The sequence below is a fragment of the Telmatherina bonti genome (genome assembly GCF_933228915.1).
Source record: "Telmatherina bonti genome assembly, chromosome: 5".
In the NCBI taxonomy this organism is placed as follows: domain Eukaryota; kingdom Metazoa; phylum Chordata; class Actinopteri; order Atheriniformes; family Telmatherinidae; genus Telmatherina; species Telmatherina bonti.
Window position 1 is genome coordinate 4,275,518 of NC_136623.1, and position 22,550 is coordinate 4,298,067.

The 22,550-nt window shown below is 56.3% G+C and overlaps 1 protein-coding gene across 1 annotated transcript in view; it reads left to right on the top strand.

Annotated features, from left to right (window-relative positions):
- Positions 1-22,550, top strand: part of LOC306755770 (collagen alpha-6(VI) chain-like) — a 98,230-nt gene that overhangs the window by 53,253 nt on the left and 22,427 nt on the right. The window contains exons 20-30 of the mRNA XM_079240281.1: positions 1,522-1,587; positions 3,385-3,438; positions 3,847-3,882; positions 3,952-4,014; positions 5,539-5,601; positions 5,672-5,734; positions 6,466-6,528; positions 12,729-12,779; positions 12,901-12,936; positions 13,013-13,075; positions 13,153-13,215. Of these exons, the coding sequence (XP_079096407.1) occupies positions 1,522-1,587; positions 3,385-3,438; positions 3,847-3,882; positions 3,952-4,014; positions 5,539-5,601; positions 5,672-5,734; positions 6,466-6,528; positions 12,729-12,779; positions 12,901-12,936; positions 13,013-13,075; positions 13,153-13,215 (621 nt within the window). The remainder of the gene's footprint in view (positions 1-1,521; positions 1,588-3,384; positions 3,439-3,846; positions 3,883-3,951; positions 4,015-5,538; positions 5,602-5,671; positions 5,735-6,465; positions 6,529-12,728; positions 12,780-12,900; positions 12,937-13,012; positions 13,076-13,152; positions 13,216-22,550) is intronic.

The window sequence follows — 22,550 nt, forward strand, 5'->3', positions numbered from 1 at the left end:
TTACTGGGATGTTACTGGGAAGTTCCTGGGTGGTTACTGAGATGTTACTGGGAGGTTATTGGGATGTTACTGGGATGTCACTTGGATATCACTGGGATGTTACTGGGATATTACTGGGAGGTTACTGGGAAGTTACTGGTAGGTTACTGGGATGTTACTGGGATGTTACTGGGAAGTTCCTGGGTGGTTACTGAGATGTTACTGGGAGGTTATTGGGATGTTACTGGGATGTTACTGGGATGTCACTTGGATATCACTGGGATGTTACTGGGAGGTTTCTGTGAAGTTACTGGTATGTTACTGGGATGTTAATGGGATGTTACTGGGATGTTACTGGGATGTTACTGAGATGTTACTGGGAGGTTACTGGGATGTTACTAGAATGTTACTGGGAGGTTACTGTGATGTTACTAAGATGTTACTGGGAGGTTACTGGGATGTTACTGGGATGTTACTGGGAGACTACTAGGACTTTACTGGGATGTTACTGGGAGGTTACTGGGAGGTTACTGGGATGTTACTGAGATGTTACTTGGTGGTTACTGGGATGTTACTGGGATGTTACTGAGATGTTACTGGGTGGTTACTGGGATGTTACTAGGATGTTACTGGGAGGTTACTGGGATGTCACTGTGATGTTACTAGGATGTTACTGGGATGTTACTGGGAGGTTACTGGTATGTTACTGGGATGTCACTGAGATGTTAATGGGATATTACTGGGAGGTTACTGGGTGGTTACTGGGAGGTTGCAGAGATGTTACTGGGATGTTACTGGGAGACTACTAGGATTTTACTGGGATGTTACTGGGAGGTTACTGAGATGTTACTGGGAGATTACTAGGATGTTACTAGGATGTTACTGGGAGGTTACTGGGATGTTACTGGGAGACTACTAGGATTTTACTGGGATTTTACTGGGATGTTACTGGGAGGTTACTGGGATGTTACTGGGAGGTTACTGGGATGTTACTGGGAGTGTTTGTTTCAGGGTCTCGGCTTCGTACAAAGCGTACAGGAAGTATCAGAAACGGGTCGACAAACACGGAACTGGTTCTGTTTGACTGTCGTACAGATGGTAGAATCAGCCCTGATGGAACCAGATCCGGTAGAACCGGGTCATGCAGAACCAGGTCAAATAGAAACAGATCTGTTGGAACCACTTTTGGTAGAACTGGGTCGGGCAGAACCAGGTCAAGTGGAACCGGGTCAGGCAGAACTAAATCAGGTAGAACTTGGTCAGGCAGAACCGGGATAGGGAGATCCGGGTCAGGACTGAGGCCATGGGGAGTCCTGCTCAGCCTTTGGGTTCTGGTCAGAATGTGAACAAGGAGGAACCAGTTTGTAAACGAGGCGCTTTAAGTGGTTTTTATATGAAACCAGGAACCGGCCCGGTTTGCTGACAGATGAAGAGAGGACGGAACCAGGTCCAGTTCCAGTTCCAGTGTGGGGAAAGAACTCTGTCCTCATAGCGGGCTCTGGATAACATCTGGAAACTATCTGACTGCTTCTTGTCTGACAGGGAGAACTGGGAACCAGTAACACCAGTCCAGGAGCGAAAGGAGAGCCGGGAAACCCAGGAATACCGGTAAGAGAACCAGCTCAGATCCTCAGGTGGAGCTCCATTCATGAGTCCGTCTGCAGCAGCCGGGCCTGATGAATCCAAACCCGGGTTAAAATCAGAACCATCCAGGTTTCAGGTGTCTGCTCCAGGACCTGGTTTCCTCAGGGTCCGCCCGGGTGGATACATCTGGATAATGTTCCTGTTCTGGTCCTGGTTCTGATGGTTCCTGCTGTGGAAACTGGACCGGTTTGACCCTCCTAGACCAGCCAGATCCTCTGGGATCGGGTTTTAGTCCTGCTACTGGGATCGGGTTTTAGTCCTGCTACTGGGATCGGGTTTTAGTCCTGCTACTGGGATCGGGTTTTAGTCCTGCTACTGGGATCGGGTTTTAGTCCTGCTACTGGGATCGGGTTTTAGTCCTGCTACTGGGATCGGGTTTTAGTCCTGCTACTGGGATCGGGTTTTAGTCCTGCTACTGGGATCGGGTTTTAGTCCTGCTACTGGGATCGGGTTTTAGTCCTGCTACTGGGATCGGGTTTTAGTCCTGCTACTGGGATCGGGATTTAGTCCTGCTACTGGGATCGGGTTTTAGTCCTGCTACTGGGATCGGGTTTTAGTCCTGCTACTGGGATCGGGTTTTAGTCCTGCTACTGGGATCGGGTTTTAGTCCTGCTACTGGGATCGGGTTTTAGTCCTGCTACTGGGATCGGGTTTTAGTCCTGCTACTGGGATCGGGTTTTAGTCCTGCTACTGGGATCGGGTTTTAGTCCTGCTACTGGGATTGGGTTTTAGTCCTGCTACTGGGATCGGGTTTTAGTCCTGCTACTGGGATCGGGTTTTAGTCCTGCTACTGGGATCGGGTTTTAGTCCTGCTACTGGGATCGGGTTTTAGTCCTGCTACTGGGATCGGGTTTTAGTCCTGCTACTGGGATCGGGATTTAGTCCTGCTACTGGGATCGGGTTTTAGTCCTGCTACTGGGATCGGGTTTTAGTCCTGCTACTGGGATCGGGTTTTAGTCCTGCTACTGGGATCGGGTTTTAGTCCTGCTACTGGGATCGGGTTTTAGTCCTGCTACTGGGATCGGGTTTTAGTCCTGCTACTGGGATCGGGTTTTAGTCCTGCTACTGGGATCGGGTTTTAGTCCTGCTACTGGGATCGGGTTTTAGTCCTGCTACTGGGATCGGGATTTAGTCCTGCTACTGGGATCGGGTTTTAGTCCTGCTACTGGGATCGGGTTTTAGTCCTGCTACTGGGATCGGGATTTAGTCCTGCTACTGGGATCGGGTTTTAGTCCTGCTACTGGGATCGGGTTTTAGTCCTGCTACTGGGATTGGGTTTTAGTCCTGCTACTGGGATCGGGTTTTAGTCCTGCTACTGGGATCGGGTTTTAGTCCTGCTACTGGGATCGGGTTTTAGTCCTGCTACTGGGATTGGGTTTTAGTCCTGCTACTGGGATCGGGATTTAGTCCTGCTACTGGGATTGGGTTTTAGTCCTGCTACTGGGATCGGGATTTAGTCCTGCTACTGGGATCGGGATTTAGTCCTGCTACTGGGATCGGGTTTTAGTCCTGCTACTGGGATCGGGTTTTAGTCCTGCTACTGGGATCGGGTTTTAGTCCTGCTACTGGGATTGGGTTTTAGTCCTGCTACTGGGATCGGGTTTTAGTCCTGCTACTGGGATTGGGTTTTAGTCCTGCTACTGGGATCGGGATTTAGTCCTGCTACTGGGATTGGGTTTTAGTCCTGCTACTGGTGTACGTAGCGCTGATTCCCTGCAGGCAACATGAGGAGCCATGACAGTCTGCTGTTTCCATCCACAGGGACGGCCTGGACTGGACGGAGAGCGTGGCGTGGACGGAGGCAGAGGAAACCAGGTGAGACACGCGTGGTGAGCAGAACACGTGATTTTAATCCTCATCAGCAGCAGGAGAACATGGATGTTAACGGTCTCACATGAGCTAAAAATGCTTAAATATGTACGCTAGCGTGTACACATGGGGGGGGGGGGAAATTAGCTGAGGCGATCACATGATGCGTGTCTCTTTTGATTGGATGAAAACTAATGAAGGTGATCAGTTAATCAGCTCATTGATTAGCAGGATTATGGTGGAACATCTGGTCCATGTTTACTCAGAAAGATGTGATGAACCAGTTCTGGTTCCGGTTCCGGTTCTGGTTCTGGTTCCGGTTCCAGTTCCAGTTCCGGTTCTGGTTCTGGCTGTTCTTCTGTACACGTGTTCATGTGAACAGGCTTAGTGATCCAGTTCCGTGTTTCTGCACAGGGTCCAGATGGACGACGGGGGCCCCGCAGTCAGCCGGTAGGAGAAGGAATCGGACTGTCGGTTCTGCTCTGTGTCTTCTTATGTAACGCTCGTGACCCGTTTCAGGGAGAACTGGGCGGCGCCGGAGCTCCAGGACTCCCGGGGATCCCCGGTGCTGCAGGTCCACAGGTCAGGATGGAGAACATCAGTTGTTACTTCCTGCTTTCACCCTGCTCCTCCTGCTCCTCCTGCTCCTCCTTGCCGCATCCTGCTCCTCCTGCTCCTCCAGCTCCTCCTGCTCCTCCTGCTCCTCCAGCTCCTCCTGCTCCTCCTCGCCGCATCCTGCTCCTCCTGCTCCTCCTGCTCCTCCTCGCCGCATCCTGCTCCTCCTGCTCCTCCAGCTCCTCCTGCTCCTCCTGCTCCTCCTGCTCCTCCTGCTCCTCCTCGCCGCATCCTGCTCCTCCTGCTCCTCCAGCTCCTCCTGCTCCTCCTCGCCGCATCCTGCTCCTCCTGCTCCTCCTCGCCGCATCCTGCTCCTCCTGCTCCTCCTCGCCGCATCCTGCTCCTCCTGCTCCTCCAGCTCCTCCTGCTCCTCCTCGCCGCATCCTGCTCCTCCTGCTCCTCCTCGCCGCATCCTGCTCCTCCTCGCCGCATCCTGCTCCTCCTGCTCCTCCTCGCCGCATCCTGCTCCTCCTGCTCCTCCAGCTCCTCCTGCTCCTCCTCACCGCATCCTGCTCCTCCTCGCCGCATCCTGCTCCTCCTGCTCCTCCTGCTCCTCCTCGCCGCATCCTGCTCCTCCTGCTCCTCCTGCTCTTCCCTGCTCCTCCTGCTTCTCCTCGCCGCATCCTGCTCCTCCTCGCCCCCTCCTGCTCCTCCTGCTTCTCCTGCTCCCCCTCGCCCCGTCCTGCTCCTCCTGCTCTTCCCTGCTCCTCCTCGCCCCCTCCTGCTTCTCCTGCTCCTCCTCGCCCCGTCCTGCTCCTCCTGCTTCTCCTGCTCCTCCTCGCCCCGTCCTGCTCCTCCTGCTTCTCCTGCTCCTCCTCGCCCCGTCCTGCTCCTCCTGCTCTTCCCTGCTCCTCCTGCTCCTCCCCACTCCCTCCTGCCCCTCCCCACTCCCTCCTGCCCCTCCCCACTCCCTCCTGCTCCTCCCCACTCCCTCCTGCCCCTCCCCACTCCCTCCTGCTCCTCCCCACTCCCTCCTGCCCCTCCCCACTCCCTCCTGCCCCTCCCCACTCCCTCCTGCTCCTCCCCACTCCCTCCTGCCCCTCCCCACTCCCTCCTGCTCCTCCCCACTCCCTCCTGCTCCTCCCCACTCCCTCCTGCCCCTCCCCACTCCCTCCTGCCCCTCCCCACTCCCTCCTGCTCCTCCCCACTCCCTCCTGCTCCTCCCCACTCCCTCCTGCTCCTCCCCACTCCCTCCTGCCCCTCCCCACTCCCTCCTGCCCCTCCCCACTCCCTCCTGCTCCTCCCCACTCCCTCCTGCCCCTCCCCACTCCCTCCTGCTCCTCCCCACTCCCTCCTGCCCCTCCCCACTCCCTCCTGCTCCTCCCCACTCCCTCCTGCTCCTCCCCACTCCCTCCTGCCCCTCCCCACTCCCTCCTGCCCCTCCCCACTCCCTCCTGCTCCTCCCCACTCCCTCCTGCTCCTCCCCACTCCCTCCTGCCCCTCCTGTGTCTCTAACAGGAACCATGTTTTAAACTGACCCCCCCCCACCAGGGACGTAGAGGAGGTGTCGGTCTACAAGGACCAGATGGACCACCTGGGTTTCCTGGACCTCAGGTCAGAGCATTACCTGACCCCCCCCACCCCCCTCCAGCTGGTTCAGGTCTGACTCCAGCTTTTCCTGCAGGGAAGACCGGGACCGCTGGGAAAACCAGGACCAGCTGGGAGTCGTGGTGCTACTGGGCAGAAGGTGTGGACCATCCTGTTTCTGACCCGATAAGTTCTGTAGGATGTAGGACCTCCAGCTGGTTTACGGAGGTTTTCTATCCGTCCAGGAGGTCTACAATCCAGATGTAGAGTTTATTCAGAGACTCTAGATGGTAAATCCACCATTATTTATCACATCTTCATCACCATCACTACCATGTTGCTAAGAGACCTCTATTTTCACCTGGACATGATGATGAAGACACTTCCTCTCAGACTTTCCACCAATCAGAGAGCTTAAACTGACGGTAACGTCCATTCAGAGAGCTGCCTCATGTCTGGTTTGGTCATTGATGGCCACCATACCTTCACTACTGTGCTATACCACTAGATGGCAGTAGTTCTTTACACTGGACCTTTAAAGACCGGCGGTCCAAAACCAGGTTTTTAATCTTTTTGGTTTGTTTCTCTCACATTAAACAGATTGCATAAATTATAGCTGATGCATTTCCACATCAGAAAGTCAGATAAATAAATAAAAAGGAAGAAGAAACAAAAAGAAAGAAGTGAGCGGAAAAGGATGAAGCCTTAGTGTAGAAAATGTTTTTGTGGCTTTCCGGTTAAACGAAGTAAAGAAAGCAGGAAGAGTTCGGTGTGGACGATCCGAGCAACCGCCGTGAACGTCCATCAGTCTGGACCAAAAACTGGACCACAGGTTTACAACGTGTGAGATGGGAGTTTCTTGTCTGATGAACCTGTTTGTTGTTGCTGAAGGGCCAACCAGGAGAGCCGGGCATAAAGGGAACGCCGGGAATTCAGGGACCAGGAGGAATACCGGTAGGAACGCCGATGTGTCGAATCTGTAAATACAGCAGTGTGAAACAGACTGGGACTGACTGGGAAAGACTGGGACTGACTGGGACCTACTGGGACAGACTGGGAAAGACTGGGACAGACTGGGAAAGACTGGGACTGACTGGGACAGACTGGGACAGACTGGGAAAGACTGGGACTGACTGGGAAAGACTGGGACTGACTGGGACAGACTGGGACAGACTGGGAAAGACTGGGACTGACTGGGACTGACTGGGAAAGACTGGGACTGACTGGGACAGACTGGGACAGACTGAGAAAGACTGGGACTGACTGGGACTGACTGGGAAAGACTGGGACTGACTGGGACTGACTGGGAAAGACTGGGACTGACTGGGACTGACTGGGACAGACTGAGAAAGACTGGGACTGACTGGGACTGACTGGGACAGACTGGGAAAGACTGGGACTGACTGGGACAGACTGGGAAAGACTGGGTCGGACTGGGAAAGACTGGGACTGACTGGGTCGGACTGGGACAGACTGGGAAAGACTGGGACTGACTGGGACAGACTGGGAAAGACTGGGTCGGACTGGGAAAGACTGGGACTGACTGGGTCGGACTGGGACAGACTGGGAAAGACTGGGACTGACTGGGTCAGACTGGGACTGACTGGGAAAGACTGGGACTGACTGGGACAGACTGGGTCGGACTGGGACTGACTGGGACTGACTGGGACAGACTGGGACTGACTGGGTCGGACTTGGACAGACTGGGACAGACTCGGTCGCACTGGGACTGACTGGGACAGACTGGGACAGACTGGGAAAGACTGGGACTGACTGGGACAGACTGGGACAGACTGGGACTGACTGGGACTGACTGGGAAAGACTGGGACAGACTTGGAAAGACTGGGACTGACTGGGACTGACTGGGAAAGACTGGGACAGACTGGGTCGGACTGGGTCGGACTTGGACAGACTGGGACAGACTCGGTCGCACTGGGACTGACTGGGACAGACTGGGACAGACTGGGAAAGACTGGGACTGACTGGGACTGACTGGGACAGACTGGGACAGACTGGGTCAGACTGGGACTGACTGGGACAGACTGGGACAGACTGGGACTGACTGGGACTGACTGGGAAAGACTGGGACAGACTTGGAAAGACTGGGACTGACTGGGACTGACTGGGTCAGACTGGGACTGACTGGGACTGACTGGGGAAGACTGGGACAGACTGGGAAAGACTGGGTCGGACTGGGACTGATTGGGTGAGACTGGGTCAGACTGGGACTGACTGGGACTGACTGTAAGTGACTGGGACTGACTGGGAGTGACTGGGTCGGACTGGGACTGACTGGGAGAGACTGGGACTGACTGGGACTCACTGGGACTGACTGGGATAGACTGGGACTGACTGGGTCGGACTGGGACAGACTGGGACTGACTGGGTAGGACTGGGACTGACTGGGACTGACTGGAACTCACTGAGACTGACTGGGACAGACTGGGACAGACTGGGTCAGACTGGGACTTACTGGGACTGACTTGGTCGGACTGGGACTGACTGGGTCAGACTGGGGCAGACTTGGAGTGACTGGGAGTGACTGGGACTGACTGGGTTGGACTGGGACTGACTGGGACCGACTGGGAGAGACTGGGACCGACTGGGACTGACTGGGACAGACTATGACTGACTGGGACTGACTCGGACAGACTGGGACTGACTCGGACAGACTGGGACTTACTATGACTGACTGGGACTGACTGGGACTGACTATGACTGACTGGGACAGACTGGGACTGACTATGACTGACTGGGACAGACTGGGACTGACTGGGACAGACTGGGAGAGACTGGGACAGACTATGACTGACTGGGACTGACTCGGACAGACTGGGACTGACTCGGACAGACTGGGACTGACTGGGACTGACTATGACTGACTGGGACAGACTGGGACTGACTATGACTGACTGGGACAGACTGGGACTGACTGGGACAGACTGGGACAGACTATGACAGACTATGACTGACTCGGACAGACTGGGACTGACTGGGACTGACTATGACTGACTGGGAAAGACTGGGACAGACTATGACAGACTATGACTGACTGGGACTGACTGGGACTGACTATGACTGACTCGGACAGACTCAGACAGACTGGGACTGACTGGGACAGACTATGACAGACTATGACTGACTCGGACAGACTGGGACTGACTGGGACAGACTCGGACAGACTGGGACCTACTGGGACAGACTGGGAAAGACTGGGACAGACTGGGAAAGACTGGGACTGACTGGGACAGACTGGGACAGACTGGGACTGACTGGGACTGACTGGGACTGACTGGGAAAGACTGGGACTGACTGGGAAAGACTGGGACTGACTGGGACAGACTGGGACAGACTGGGAAAGACTGGGACTGACTGGGACTGACTGGGAAAGACTGGGACTGACTGGGACAGACTGGGACAGACTGAGAAAGACTGGGACTGACTGGGAAAGACTGGGACTGACTGGGACAGACTGGGACAGACTGGGAAAGACTGGGACTGACTGGGACTGACTGGGAAAGACTGGGACTGACTGGGAAAGACTGGGACTGACTGGGACAGACTGGGACAGACTGAGAAAGACTGGGACTGACTGGGACTGACTGGGAAAGACTGGGACTGACTGGGACTGACTGGGAAAGACTGGGACTGACTGGGACTGACTGGGACAGACTGAGAAAGACTGGGACTGACTGGGACTGACTGGGACTGACTGGGACAGACTGGGAAAGACTGGGACTGACTGGGACAGACTGGGAAAGACTGGGTCGGACTGGGAAAGACTGGGACTGACTGGGTCGGACTGGGACAGACCGGGAAAGACTGGGACTGACTGGGACAGACTGGGAAAGACTGGGTCGGACTGGGAAAGACTGGGACTGACTGGGTCGGACTGGGACAGACTGGGAAAGACTGGGACTGACTGGGTCAGACTGGGACTGACTGGGAAAGACTGGGACTGACTGGGACAGACTGGGTCGGACTGGGACTGACTGGGACTGACTGGGACTAACTGGGACAGACTGGGAAAGACTGGGACAGACTGGGTCGGACTGGGTCGGACTTGGACAGACTGGGACAGACTCGGTCGCACTGGGACTGACTGGGACAGACTGGGACAGACTGGGTCAGACTGGGACTGACTGGGACAGACTGGGACAGACTGGGACTGACTGGGACTGACTGGGAAAGACTGGGACAGACTTGGAAAGACTGGGACTGACTGGGACTGACTGGGTCAGACTGGGACAGACTGGGACTGACTGGGGAAGACTGGGACAGACTGGGAAAGACTGGGTCGGACTGGGACTGATTGGGTGAGACTGGGTCAGACTGGGACTGACTGGGACTGACTGGGTCGGACTGGGACTGACTGGGAGAGACTGGGACTGACTGGGACTCACTGGGACTGACTGGGATAGACTGGGTCGGACTGGGACAGACTGGGACTGACTGGGTAGGACTGGGACTGACTGGGACTGACTGGAACTCACTGAGACTGACTGGGACAGACTGGGACAGACTGGGTCAGACTGGGACTTACTGGGACTGACTTGGTCGGACTGGGACTGACTGGGTCAGACTGGGGCAGACTTGGAGTGACTGGGAGTGACTGGGACTGACTGGGTTGGACTGGGACTGACTGGGACCGACTGGGAGAGACTGGGACCGACTGGGACTGACTGGGACAGACTATGACTGACTGGGACTGACTCGGACAGACTGGGACTGACTCGGACAGACTGGGACTTACTATGACTGACTGGGACTGACTATGACTGACTGGGACAGACTGGGACTGACTATGACTGACTGGGACAGACTGGGACTGACTGGGACAGACTGGGAGAGACTGGGACAGACTATGACTGACTGGGACTGACTCGGACAGACTGGGACTGACTCGGACAGACTGGGACTGACTGGGACTGACTATGACTGACTCGGACAGACTGGGACTGACTATGACTGACTGGGACAGACTGGGACTGACTGGGACAGACTGGGACAGACTATGACAGACTATGACTGACTCGGACAGACTGGGACTGACTGGGACTGACTATGACTGACTGGGAAAGACTGGGACAGACTATGACAGACTATGACTGACTGGGACTGACTGGGACTGACTATGACTGACTCGGACAGACTCAGACAGACTGGGACTGACTGGGACAGACTATGACAGACTATGACTGACTCGGACAGACTGGGACTGACTGGGACAGACTCGGACAGACTGGGACTGACTGGGACAGACTGGGACTGACTCGGACAGACTATGACTGACTGGGACTGACTGGGACTGACTCGGACAGACTGGGACTGACTGGGACGGACTGGGTCGGACTGGGACTGATTGGGTGAGACTGGGTCAGACTGGGACTGACTGCGACTGACTGGGACTGACTGTAAGTGACTGGGACTGACTGGGAGTGACTGGGTCGGACTGGGACTGACTGGGAGAGACTGGGACTGACTGGGACTCACTGGGACTGACTGGGATAGACTGGGATAGACTGGGACTGACTCAGACAGACTGGGACTGACTGGGACAGACTATGACAGACTATGACTGACTCGGACAGACTGGGACTGACTGGGACTGACTGGGACTGACTCGGACAGACTGAGACTGACTGGGACAGACTGGGACAGACTATGACAGACTATGACTGACTGGGACTGACTGGGACTGACTATGACTGACTCGGACAGACTGGGACAGACTGGGACTGACTGGGACTGGCTGGGACTGACTCGGACAGACTGGGACTGACTGGGACAGACTATGACTGACTATGACTGACTCGGACAGACTGGGACTGACTGGGACTGACTGGGACTGACTATGACTGACTGGGACAGACTGGGACTGACTGGGACAGACTGGGACAGACTATGACAGACTATGACTGACTGGGACTGACTGGGACTGACTGGGACTGACTATGACTGACTCGGACTGACTGGGACTGACTGGGACTGACTCGGACAGACTGGGACAGACTGGGACTGACTGGGACTGGCTGGGACTGACTCGGACAGACTGGGACTGACTGGGACAGACTATGACTGACTATGACTGACTCGGACAGACTGGGACTGACTGGGACTGACTATGACTGACTGGGACAGACTGGGACTGACTGGGACAGACTGGGACAGACTATGACAGACTATGACTGACTGGGACTGACTGGGACTGACTATGACTGACTCGGACTGACTGGGACTGACTGGGACTGACTCGGACAGACTGGGACAGACTATGACTGACTGGGACAGACTGGGACAGACTGGGACAGACTATGACTGACTGGGACTGACTGGGACTGACTATGACTGACTATGACTGACTCGGACAGACTGGGACTGACTCGGACAGACTGGGACTGACTGGGACAGACTGGGACAGACAGGGACTGGCTGGCTGTGACAACGTCCAAACGAGACCCAGTTTGACCTTAACACTGCCGGTGACGTCAACATTTAGGTCCGACATGCATCCTGGAGAACTCGCGTCCTCTGGTTTGAACAGTAGATCTTTGGTTTTTTTAACTGATATGAAGTCATTCCTGTGTTTCAGGTGGATTCGGTTCTGTGTGCTCAAAATCCCGACACAGAAACCACAAACTTTACCGATTTTCTCAGTGTTTCTTCTTCTAGCTTCTTTATCACGACTCTTCTCTGACGTCTCCTTACGACGGCCGATACTTTCCTCCTGTTTCTCCTCTGAGATCCCTCAAGCCGCTGAAAGTCAGTCTGATGTTGACCTGTCTGTCCTCTGTTCCTTTCTCTCTCTCGTCCTCTGATAATGTCCGGTTGGTGTCTTGAATGCTGAGACCTGCTGTAGCCGGAGCGTTGATACCCAGTTGCTTGCGTGTGACGAGGTGCCGTAAAGTGAAATGCTGCGGTAAAGTGATGCTCCGGGACGGAGGGAGTCATGTGGTTTCCCAGTATGATGCTGGGAACAATGCTGTTTTCCACTCGGCTGCTGGTGATGCTGATCTGTTGATCAACAGAAGCCGTTGCTATGGAGACTCCAGTCTCGATGTGACGTCTGGACTGAATCTTGTGACTCTGAGGGAATGATCAGATGTTGATGTGTGAAAATCTTTTCCAGACGTGACTCTGACTCTGTTCTCAGGGCTCCGACGGAAGAGATGGGTTTGGACCTGCAGGACCCAGCGGTGCCAAGGTACAGCTGCCTGACTTTCTGCTAGCAGCCTGACAGCTGTCCTGATGTCAGCTGGTGGAGGAAAGTCCACCTCAGAGTCTCCACATGAGTGTAATGATTCCTTCATCCCGTCTCTGTGCAGGGAGAACCCGGTTTTCCTGGTTATCCTGGTCTGCCGGTGAGTCTGGAGGATGGGGAACGGGAGGAAACGGGTTTCACTGTTGGACGATGCTTGTTGGTTTTTCTGTCTTCAGGGAGAGTCCGGTCTGCAGGGATCCAAGGGACATCCGGGACGTAAAGGGAACCAAGGCCAAGGGGTGAGCATCTAATCGGTTGTCTGATTAATCACATCAGCGTTTGTTTCATCAGCGATGATTGTCGTGTCGACGTGCAGGGATACGCAGGAACGTCAGGAGACCCGGGAACGCCGGGAAGACCAGGATATCCCGGACGAAGGGTCAGTTCAGTTTTAAAGACCTACTTTCTGTCTCAGAGGTAAACGAACCCACACCAGAACCGGTCCGAACCCTTACCACACCAGAACTGGTCCAAACTAATGTCAAAACCAGTCCGAACCGCTGTCAGAGCAGATATGAACTTACACCAGAACCGGTCAGAACCTAGGTCAGTACCGGTTCTGCTGGGATTGGTGGAATTGGTGGGATCGGTGGGATCGCTGGGATCGCTGGGATCTCTGGGATCTCTGGGATCGCTGGGATAGCTGGGATCGCTGGGATCTCTGGGATAGCTGGTTTAGCTGGGTTAGCTGGGATCGCTGGGATAGCTGGGATAGCTGGGATCGGTGGGATACCTGGGATAGCTGGGATTTCTGGGATCGCTGGGATCGGTGAGATAGCCGGGTTAGCTGGGATAGCTGGGATCGGCTGAGATCGCTGGGATAGCTGGGATCGGTGGGATAGCTGGGATAGCTGGGATCGGTGAGATAGCTGGGATTGCTGGGATCGGTGGGATAGCTGGGATTGCTGGGATTGCTGGGTTCGCTGGGATAGCTGGGATAGCTGGGATTGCTGGGATAGCTGGGATCGGTGAGATTGCTGGGATAGCTGGGATAGCTGGGATCACTGGGATAGCTGGGATCGCTGGGATAGCTGGGATCGGTGGGATCGGTGGGATAGCTGGGATTGCTGGGATTGCTGGGATCGGTGGGATAGCTGGGATCGCTGGGATCGGTGAGATAGCTGGGATCGCTGGGATCGGTGGGATAGCTGGGATCGCTGGGATCACTGGGATAGCTGGGATAGCTCGGATCGGTTACATAGCTGGGATCGCTGGGATTTCTGGGATAGCTGGGATAGCTGGGATCGGTGGGATACCTGGGATAGCTGGGATTTCTGGGATCGGTGGGATCGGTGAGATAGCCGGGTTAGCTGGGATAGCTGGGATAGCTGGGATCGCTGAGATCGCTGAGATCGCTGGGATAGCTGAGATCGGTGGGATAGCTGGGATTGCTGGGATCGGTGGGTTAGCTGGGATTGCTGGGGTCGCTGGGATCGCTGGGATAGCTGGGATACCTGGGATAGCTGGGATTTCTGAGATCGCTGGGATCGGTGAGATAGCCGGGTTAGCTGGGATAGCTAGGATCGCTGGGATAGCTGGGATAGCTGGGATCGCTGAGATCGTTGGGATCGGTGGGATAGCTGGGATTGCTGGGATCGGTGGGATAGCTGGGATCGCTGGGATATCTGGGATCGCTGGGATAGCTGGGATAGCTGGGATCGGTGGGATAGCTGGGATCGCTGGAATCGCTGGGATAGCTGGGATAGCTGGGATCGCTGGGATTGCTGGGATCGCTGGGATCTCTGGGATACCTGGGATCGGTGGGATACCTGGGATAGCTGGGATTTCTGGGATCGGTGGGATCGGTGAGATAGCCGGGTTAGCTGGGATAGCTGGGATCGCTGGGATAGCTGGGATAGCTGGGATCGCTGGGATAGCTGGGATCGGTAGGATAGCTGGGATTGCTGGGATCGGTGGGATCGGTGGGATACCTGGGATAGCTGGGATTTCTGGGATCGGTGGGATCGGTGAGATAGCCGGGTTAGCTGGGATAGCTGGGATAGCTGGGATAGCTGGGATCACTGAGATCGCTGGGATAGCTGGGATCGGTGGGATAGCTGGGATTGCTGGGATCGGTGGGATCGGTGGGATAGCTTGGATTGCTGGGATTGCTGGGATCGGTGGGATATCTGGGATTGCTGGGATAGCTGGGATCGGTGAGATAGCTGGGATTGCTGGGATCGCTGGGATTGGTGGTTTAGCTGGGATAGCTGGGATCGCTGGGATAGCTGGGATAGCTGGGATTGCTGGGATAGGTGGGATAGCTTGGATCGCTGGGATCGGTGAGATAGCTGGGATCGCTGGGATCGGTGGGATAGCTGGGATTGCTGGGATCGCTGGGATCGCTGGGATCTCTGGGATAGCTGGGATCGCTGGGATCGCTGGGATAGCTGGGATAGCTGGGATAGCTGGGATCAGTGACATAGCTGGGATCGGTGGGATTTCTGGGATAGCTGGGATCGCTGGGTTAGCTGGGATAGCTGGGATCGCTGGGATAGCTTGGATCGGTGGGATACCTGGGATAGCTGGGATTTCTGTGATCGGTGGGATCGGTGAGATAGCCGGGTTAGCTGGGATAGCTGGGATCGCTGGGATTGCTGGGGTCGCTGGGATCGCTGAGATCGCTGGGATAGCTGGGATCGGTGGGATAGCTGGGATTGCTGGGATCGGTGGGATCGGTGGGATAGCTGGGATTGCTGGGATCACTGGGATCGGTGGGATAGCTGGGATTGCTGGGATAGCTGGGATCGGTGGGATAGCTGGGATCGCTGGGATCGCTGGGATCAGTGGGATAGCTGGGATAGCTGGGATCGGTGAGATAGCTGGGATCGCTGGGATCGGTGAGATAGCTGGGATCGCTGGGATCGGTGGGATTGCTGGGATCGCTGGGATCGGTGGGATCTCTGGGATAGCTGGGATCGCTGGGATCACTGGGATAGCTGGGATAGCTGGGATAGCTCGGATCAGTGACATAGCTGGGATAGCTGGGATCGGTGAGATAGCTGGGATCGCTGGGATAGCTGGGATTTCTGGGATAGCTGGGATAGCTGGGATCGCTGGGATTGCTGGGTTAGCTGGGATCGCTGGGATCGCTGGGATCTCTGGGATAGCTGGGATTTCTGGGATCGGTGGGATCGGTGAGATAGCCGGGTTAGCTGGGATAGCTGGGATAGCTGGGATAGCTGGGATCACTGAGATCGCTGGGATAGCTGGGATCGGTGGGATAGCTGGGATTGCTGGGATCGGTGGGATAGCTGGGATTGCTGGGATTGCTGGGATCGGTGGGATATCTGGGATTGCTGGGATTGCTGGGATAGCTGGGATCGGTGGGATAGCTGGGATCGCTGGGATCGCTGGGATTGGTGGTTTATCTGGGATAGCTGGGATTGCTGGGATAGCTGGGATAGCTTGGATCGCTGGGATAGCTGGGATTGCTGGGATAGCTGGGATCGGTGGGATACCTGGGATAGCCTGGATTTCTGGGATCGCTGGGATCGGTGAGATAGCCGGGTTAGCTGGGATAGCTGGGATCGGTGGGATAGCTGGGATAGCTGGGATCGGTGAGATAGCTGGGATTGCTGGGATCGGTGGGATCGGTGGGATAGCTGGGATTGCTGGGATTGCTGGGATCGCTGGGACAGCTGGGATAGCTGGGATTGCTGGGATAGCTGGGATCGGTGAGATTGCTGGGATAGCTGGGATAGCTGGGATCACTGGGATAGCTGGGATCGCTGGGATAGCTGGGATCGGTGGGATAGCTGGGTTAGCTGGGATAGCTGGGATCGGTGGGATAGCTGGGATAGCTGGGATCGGTGAGATAGCTGGGATTGCTGGGATCGGTGGGATAGCTGGGATCGGTGGGATAGCTGGGATCGCTGGGATCGGTGAGATAGCTGGGATCGCTGGGATCGGTGGGATAGCTGGGATCGCTGGGATCGCTGGGATAGCTGGGATCGCTGGGATCACTGGGATAGCTGGGATAGCTCGGATCGGTGACATAGCTGGGATCGCTGGGATTTCTGGGATAGCTGGGATAGCTGGGATCGGTGGGATACCTGGGATAGCTGGGATAGCTGAGATCGGTGGGATAGCTGGGATCGGTGGGATCGGTGGGTTAGCTGGGATTGCTGGGGTCGCTGGGATCGCTGGGATCGCTGGGATAGCTGGGATACCTGGGATAGCTGGGATTTCTGAGATCGCTGGGATCGGTGAGATAGCCGGGTTAGCTGGGATAGCTAGGATCGCTGGGATAGCTGGGATAGCTGGGATCGCTGAGATCGTTGGGATCGGTGGGATAGCTGGGATTGCTGGGATCGGTGGGATAGCTGGGATCGCTGGGATCTCTGGGATCGCTGGGATAGCTGGGATCGGTGGGATAGCTGGGATCGCTGGAATCGCTGGGATAGCTGGGATAGCTGGGATCGCTGGGATTGCTGGGATCGCTGGGATCTCTGGGATACCTGGGATCGGTGGGATACCTGGGATAGCTGGGATTTCTGGGATTGGTGGGATCGGTGAGATAGCCGGGTTAGCTGGGATAGCTGGGATCGCTGGGATAGCTGGGATAGCTGGGATCGCTGGGATAGCTGGGATCGGTGGGATAGCTGGGATTGCTGGGATCGGTGGGATACCTGGGATAGCTGGGATTTCTGGGATCGGTGGGATCGGTGAGATAGCCGGGTTAGCTGGGATAGCTGGGATAGCTGGGATAGCTGGGATCACTGAGATCGCTGGGATAGCTGGGATCGGTGGGATAGCTGGGATTGCTGGGATCGGTGGGATCGGTGGGATAGCTGGGATTGCTGGGATTGCTGGGATCGGTGGGATATCTGGGATTGCTGGGATAGCTGGGATCGGTGAGATAGCTGGGATTGCTGGGATCGCTGGGATTGGTGGTTTAGCTGTGATAGCTGGGATCGCTGGGATAGCTGGGATAGCTGGGATTGCTGGGATAGGTGGGATAGCTTGGATCGCTGGGATCGGTGAGATAGCTGGGATCGCTGGGATCGGTGGGATAGCTGGGATTGCTGGGATTGCTGGGATCGCTGGGATCTCTGGGATAGCTGGGATCGCTGGGATCACTGGGATAGCTGGGATAGCTGGGATCAGTGACATAGCTGGGATCGCTGGGATTTCTGGGATAGCTGGGATCGCTGGGTTAGCTGGGATAGCTGGGATCGCTGGGATAGCTTGGATCGGTGGGATACCTGGGATAGCTGGGATTTCTGTGATCGGTGGGATCGGTGAGATAGCCGGGTTAGCTGGGATAGCTGGGATCGCTGGGATCGCTGAGATCGCTGAGATCACTGGGATAGCTGGGATCGGTGGGACAGCTGGGATTGCTGGGATCGGTGGGATCGGTGGGATAGCTGGGATTGCTGGGGTCGCTGGGATCGCTGAGATCGCTGGGATCGCTGGGATCGGTGGGATAGCTGGGATTGCTGGGATCGGTGGGATAGCTGGGATTGCTGGGATTGCTGGGATCGGTGGGATAGCTGGGATTGCTGGGATAGCTGGGATCGGTGGGATAGCTGGGATCGCTGGGATCGGTGGGATCAGTGGGATAGCTGGGATAGCTGGGATCGGTGAGATAGCTGGGATCGCTGGGATCGGTGAGATAGCTGGGATCGCTGGGATCGGTGGGATAGCTGGGATTGCTGGGATCGCTGGGATCGGTGGGATCTCTGGGATAGCTGGGATCGCTGGGATCACTGGGATAGCTGGGATACCTGGGATAGCTCGGATCAGTGACATAGCTGGGATAGCTGGGATCGGTGAGATAGCTGGGATCGCTGGGATAGCTGGGATTTCTGGGATAGCTGGGATAGCTGGGATCGCTGGGATTGCTGGGTTAGCTGGGATCGCTGGGATCGCTGGGATCTCTGGGATACCTGGGATCGGTGGGATACCTGGGATAGCTGGGATTTCTGGGATCGGTGGGATCGGTGAGATAGCCGGGTTAGCTGGGATAGCTGGGATAGCTGGGATAGCTGGGATCGCTGGGATAGCTGGGATCGGTAGGATAGCTGGGATTGCTGGGATCGGTGGGATCGGTGGGATAGCTGGGATTGCTGGGGTCGCTGGGATCGCTGGGATCGCTGGGATACCTGGGATAGCTGGGATTTCTGGGATCGGTGGGATCGGTGAGATAGCCGGGTTAGCTGGGATAGCTGGGATAGCTGGGATCACTGAGATCGCTGGGATAGCTGGGATCGGTGGGATAGCTGGGATTGCTGGGATTGCTGGGATCGGTGGGATATCTGGGATTGCTGGGATAGCTGGGATCGGTGGGATTTCTGGGATCGCTGGGATCGCTGGGATTGGTGGGTTAGCTGGGATAGCTGGGATCGCTGGGATAGCTGGGATTGCTGGGATAGCTGGGATAGCTTGGATCGCTGGGATCGGTGAGATAGCTGGGATCGCTGGGATCGGTGGGATAGCTGGGATTGCTGGGATCGCTGGGATCGGTGGGATCTCTGGGATAGCTGGGATCGCTGGGATCACTGGGATAGCTGGGATAGCTGGGATCAGTGACATAGCTGGGATCGCTGGGATTTCTGGGATCGCTGGGATAGCTGGGTTAGCTGGGATAGCTGGGATAGCTGGGATCGCTGGGATAGCTGGGATCGGTGGGATACCTGGGATAGCTGGGATTTCTGTGATCGGTTGGATCGGTGAGATAGCCGGGTTAGCTGGGATAGCTGGGATCGCTGGGATAGCTGGGATAGCTGAGATCGCTGAGATCACTGGGATAGCTGGGATCGGTGGGATAGCTGGGATTGCTGGGATCGGTGGGATCGGTGGGATAGCTGGGATTGCTGGGATTGCTGGGATCGCTGGGATCGCTGGGATACCTAGGATAGCTGGGATTTATGGGATCGGTGGGATCGGTGAGATAGCCGGGTTAGCTGGGATAGCTGGGATCGCTGAGATAGCTGGGATAGCTGGGATCGGTGGGATAGCTGGGATTGCTGGGATCGGTGGGATAGCTGGGATTGCTGGGATTGCTGGGATCGCTGGGATCGCTGGGATAGCTGGGATCGGTGGGATAGCTGGGATTGCTGGGATAGCTGGGATCGGTGAGATAGCTGGGATATCTGGGATCGGTGGGATCGGTGGGTTAGCTGGGATTGCTGGGATCGCTGGGATCGGTGGGTTGGCTGGGATAGCAAGGATCGCTGCGATCTCTGGGATAGCTGGAATAGCTGGGATCGCTGGGATAGCTGGGTTAGCTGGGATCGGTGGGATAGCTGGGATAGCTGGGATAGCTGGGATCGGTGGGATCGGTGGGATACCTGGGATAGCTGGGATTTCTGGGATCGGTGGGATCGGTGAGATAGCTGGGATAGCTGGGATAGCTGGGATCGGTGGGATCGGTGGGATAGCTGGGATCGGTGGGATCGCTGGGATAGCTGGGATAGCTGAGATCGCTGAGATCGGTGGGATAGCTGGGATTGCTGAGATCGCTGGGATCGGTGGGATCTCTGGGATAGCTGGGATCGCTGGGATCACTGGGATAGCTGGGATACCTGGGATAGCTCGGATCAGTGACATAGCTGGGATAGCTGGGATCGGTGAGATAGCTGGGATCGCTGGGATAGCTGGGATTTCTGGGATAGCTGGGATAGCTGGGATCGCTGGGATTGCTGGGTTAGCTGGGATCGCTGGGATCGCTGGGATCTCTGGGATACCTGGGATCGGTGGGATACCTGGGATAGCTGGGATTTCTGGGATCGGTGGGATCGGTGAGATAGCCGGGTTAGCTGGGATAGCTGGGATAGCTGGGATAGCTGGGATCGCTGGGATAGCTGGGATCGGTAGGATAGCTGGGATTGCTGGGATCGGTGGGATAGCTGGGATTGCTGGGGTCGCTGGGATCGCTGGGATCGCTGGGATACCTGGGATAGCTGGGATTTCTGGGATCGGTGGGATCGGTGAGATAGCCGGGTTAGCTGGGATAGCTGGGATAGCTGGGATCACTGAGATCGCTGGGATAGCTGGGATCGGTGGGATAGCTGGGATTGCTGGGATCGGTTGGATAGCTGGGATTGCTGGGATCGGTGGGATATCTGGGATTGCTGGGATAGCTGGGATCGGTGGGATTTCTGGGATCGCTGGGATCGCTGGGATTGGTGGTTTAGCTGGGATAGCTGGGATCGCTGGGATCGCTGGGATCGGTGGGATCTCTGGGATAGCTGGGATCGCTGGGATCACTGGGATAGCTGGGATAGCTGGGATCAGTGACATAGCTGGGATCGCTGGGATTTCTGGGATCGCTGGGATAGCTGGGTTAGCTGGGATAGCTGGGATAGCTGGGATCGCTGGGATAGCTGGGATCGGTGGGATACCTGGGATACCTGGGATAGCTGGGATTTCTGTGATCGGTGGGATCGGTGAGATAGCCGGGTTAGCTGGGATAGCTGGGATCGCTGGGATAGCTGGGATAGCTGAGATCGCTGAGATCACTGGGATAGCTGGGATCGGTGGGATAGCTGGGATTGCTGGGATCGGTGGGATCGGTGGGATAGCTGGGATTGCTGGGATTGCTGGGATCGCTGGGATCGCTGGGATACCTGGGATAGCTGGGATTTATGGGATCGGTGGGATCGGTGAGATAGCCGGGTTAGCTGGGATAGCTGGGATCGCTGAGATAGCTGGGATAGCTGGGATCGGTGGGATAGCTGGGATTGCTGGGATCGGTGGGATAGCTGGGATTGCTGGGATTGCTGGGATCGCTGGGATCGCTGGGATAGCTGGGATCGGTGGGATAGCTGGGATTGCTGGGATAGCTGGGATCGGTGAGATAGCTGGGATATCTGGGATCGGTGGGATCGGTGGGTTAGCTGGGATTGCTGGGATCGCTGGGATCGGTGGGTTGGCTGGGATAGCAAGGATCGCTGCGATCTCTGGGATAGCTGGAATAGCTGGGATCGCTGGGATAGCTGGGTTAGCTGGGATCAGTGGGATAGCTGGGATAGCTGGGATAGCTGGGATCGGTGGGATCGGTGGGATACCTGGGATAGCTGGGATTTTTGGGATCGGTGGGATCGGTGAGATAGCTGGGATAGCTGGGATCGGTGGGATCGGTGGGATAGCTGGGATCGGTGGGATCGCTGGGATAGCTGGGATAGCTGGGATAGGTGGGATTGCTGGGATCGCTGGGATCTCTGGGATAGCTGGGATCGCTGGGATCACTGGGATAGCTGGGATAGCTGGGATCAGTGACATAGCTGGGATCGCTGGGATTTCTGGGATAGCTGGGATCGCTGGGTTAGCTGGGATAGCTGGGATCGCTGGGATAGCTTGGATCGGTGGGATACCTGGGATAGCTGGGATTTCTGTGATCGGTGGGATCGGTGAGATAGCCGGGTTAGCTGGGATAGCTGGGATCGCTGGGATAGCTGGGATCGCTGAGATCGCTGAGATCACTGGGATAGCTGGGATCGGTGGGATAGCTGGGATCGGTGGGATCGGTGGGATAGCTGGGATTGCTGGGGTCGCTGGGATCGCTGAGATCGCTGGGATAGCTGGGATCGGTGGGATAGCTGGGATTGCTGGGATCGGTGGGATAGCTGGGATTGCTGGGATTGCTGGGATCGGTGGGATAGCTGGGATTGCTGGGATAGCTGGGATAGCTGGGATCGCTGGGATCGGTGGGATCAGTGGGATAGCTGGGATAGCTGGGATAGCTGGGATCGCTGGGATAGCTGGGAT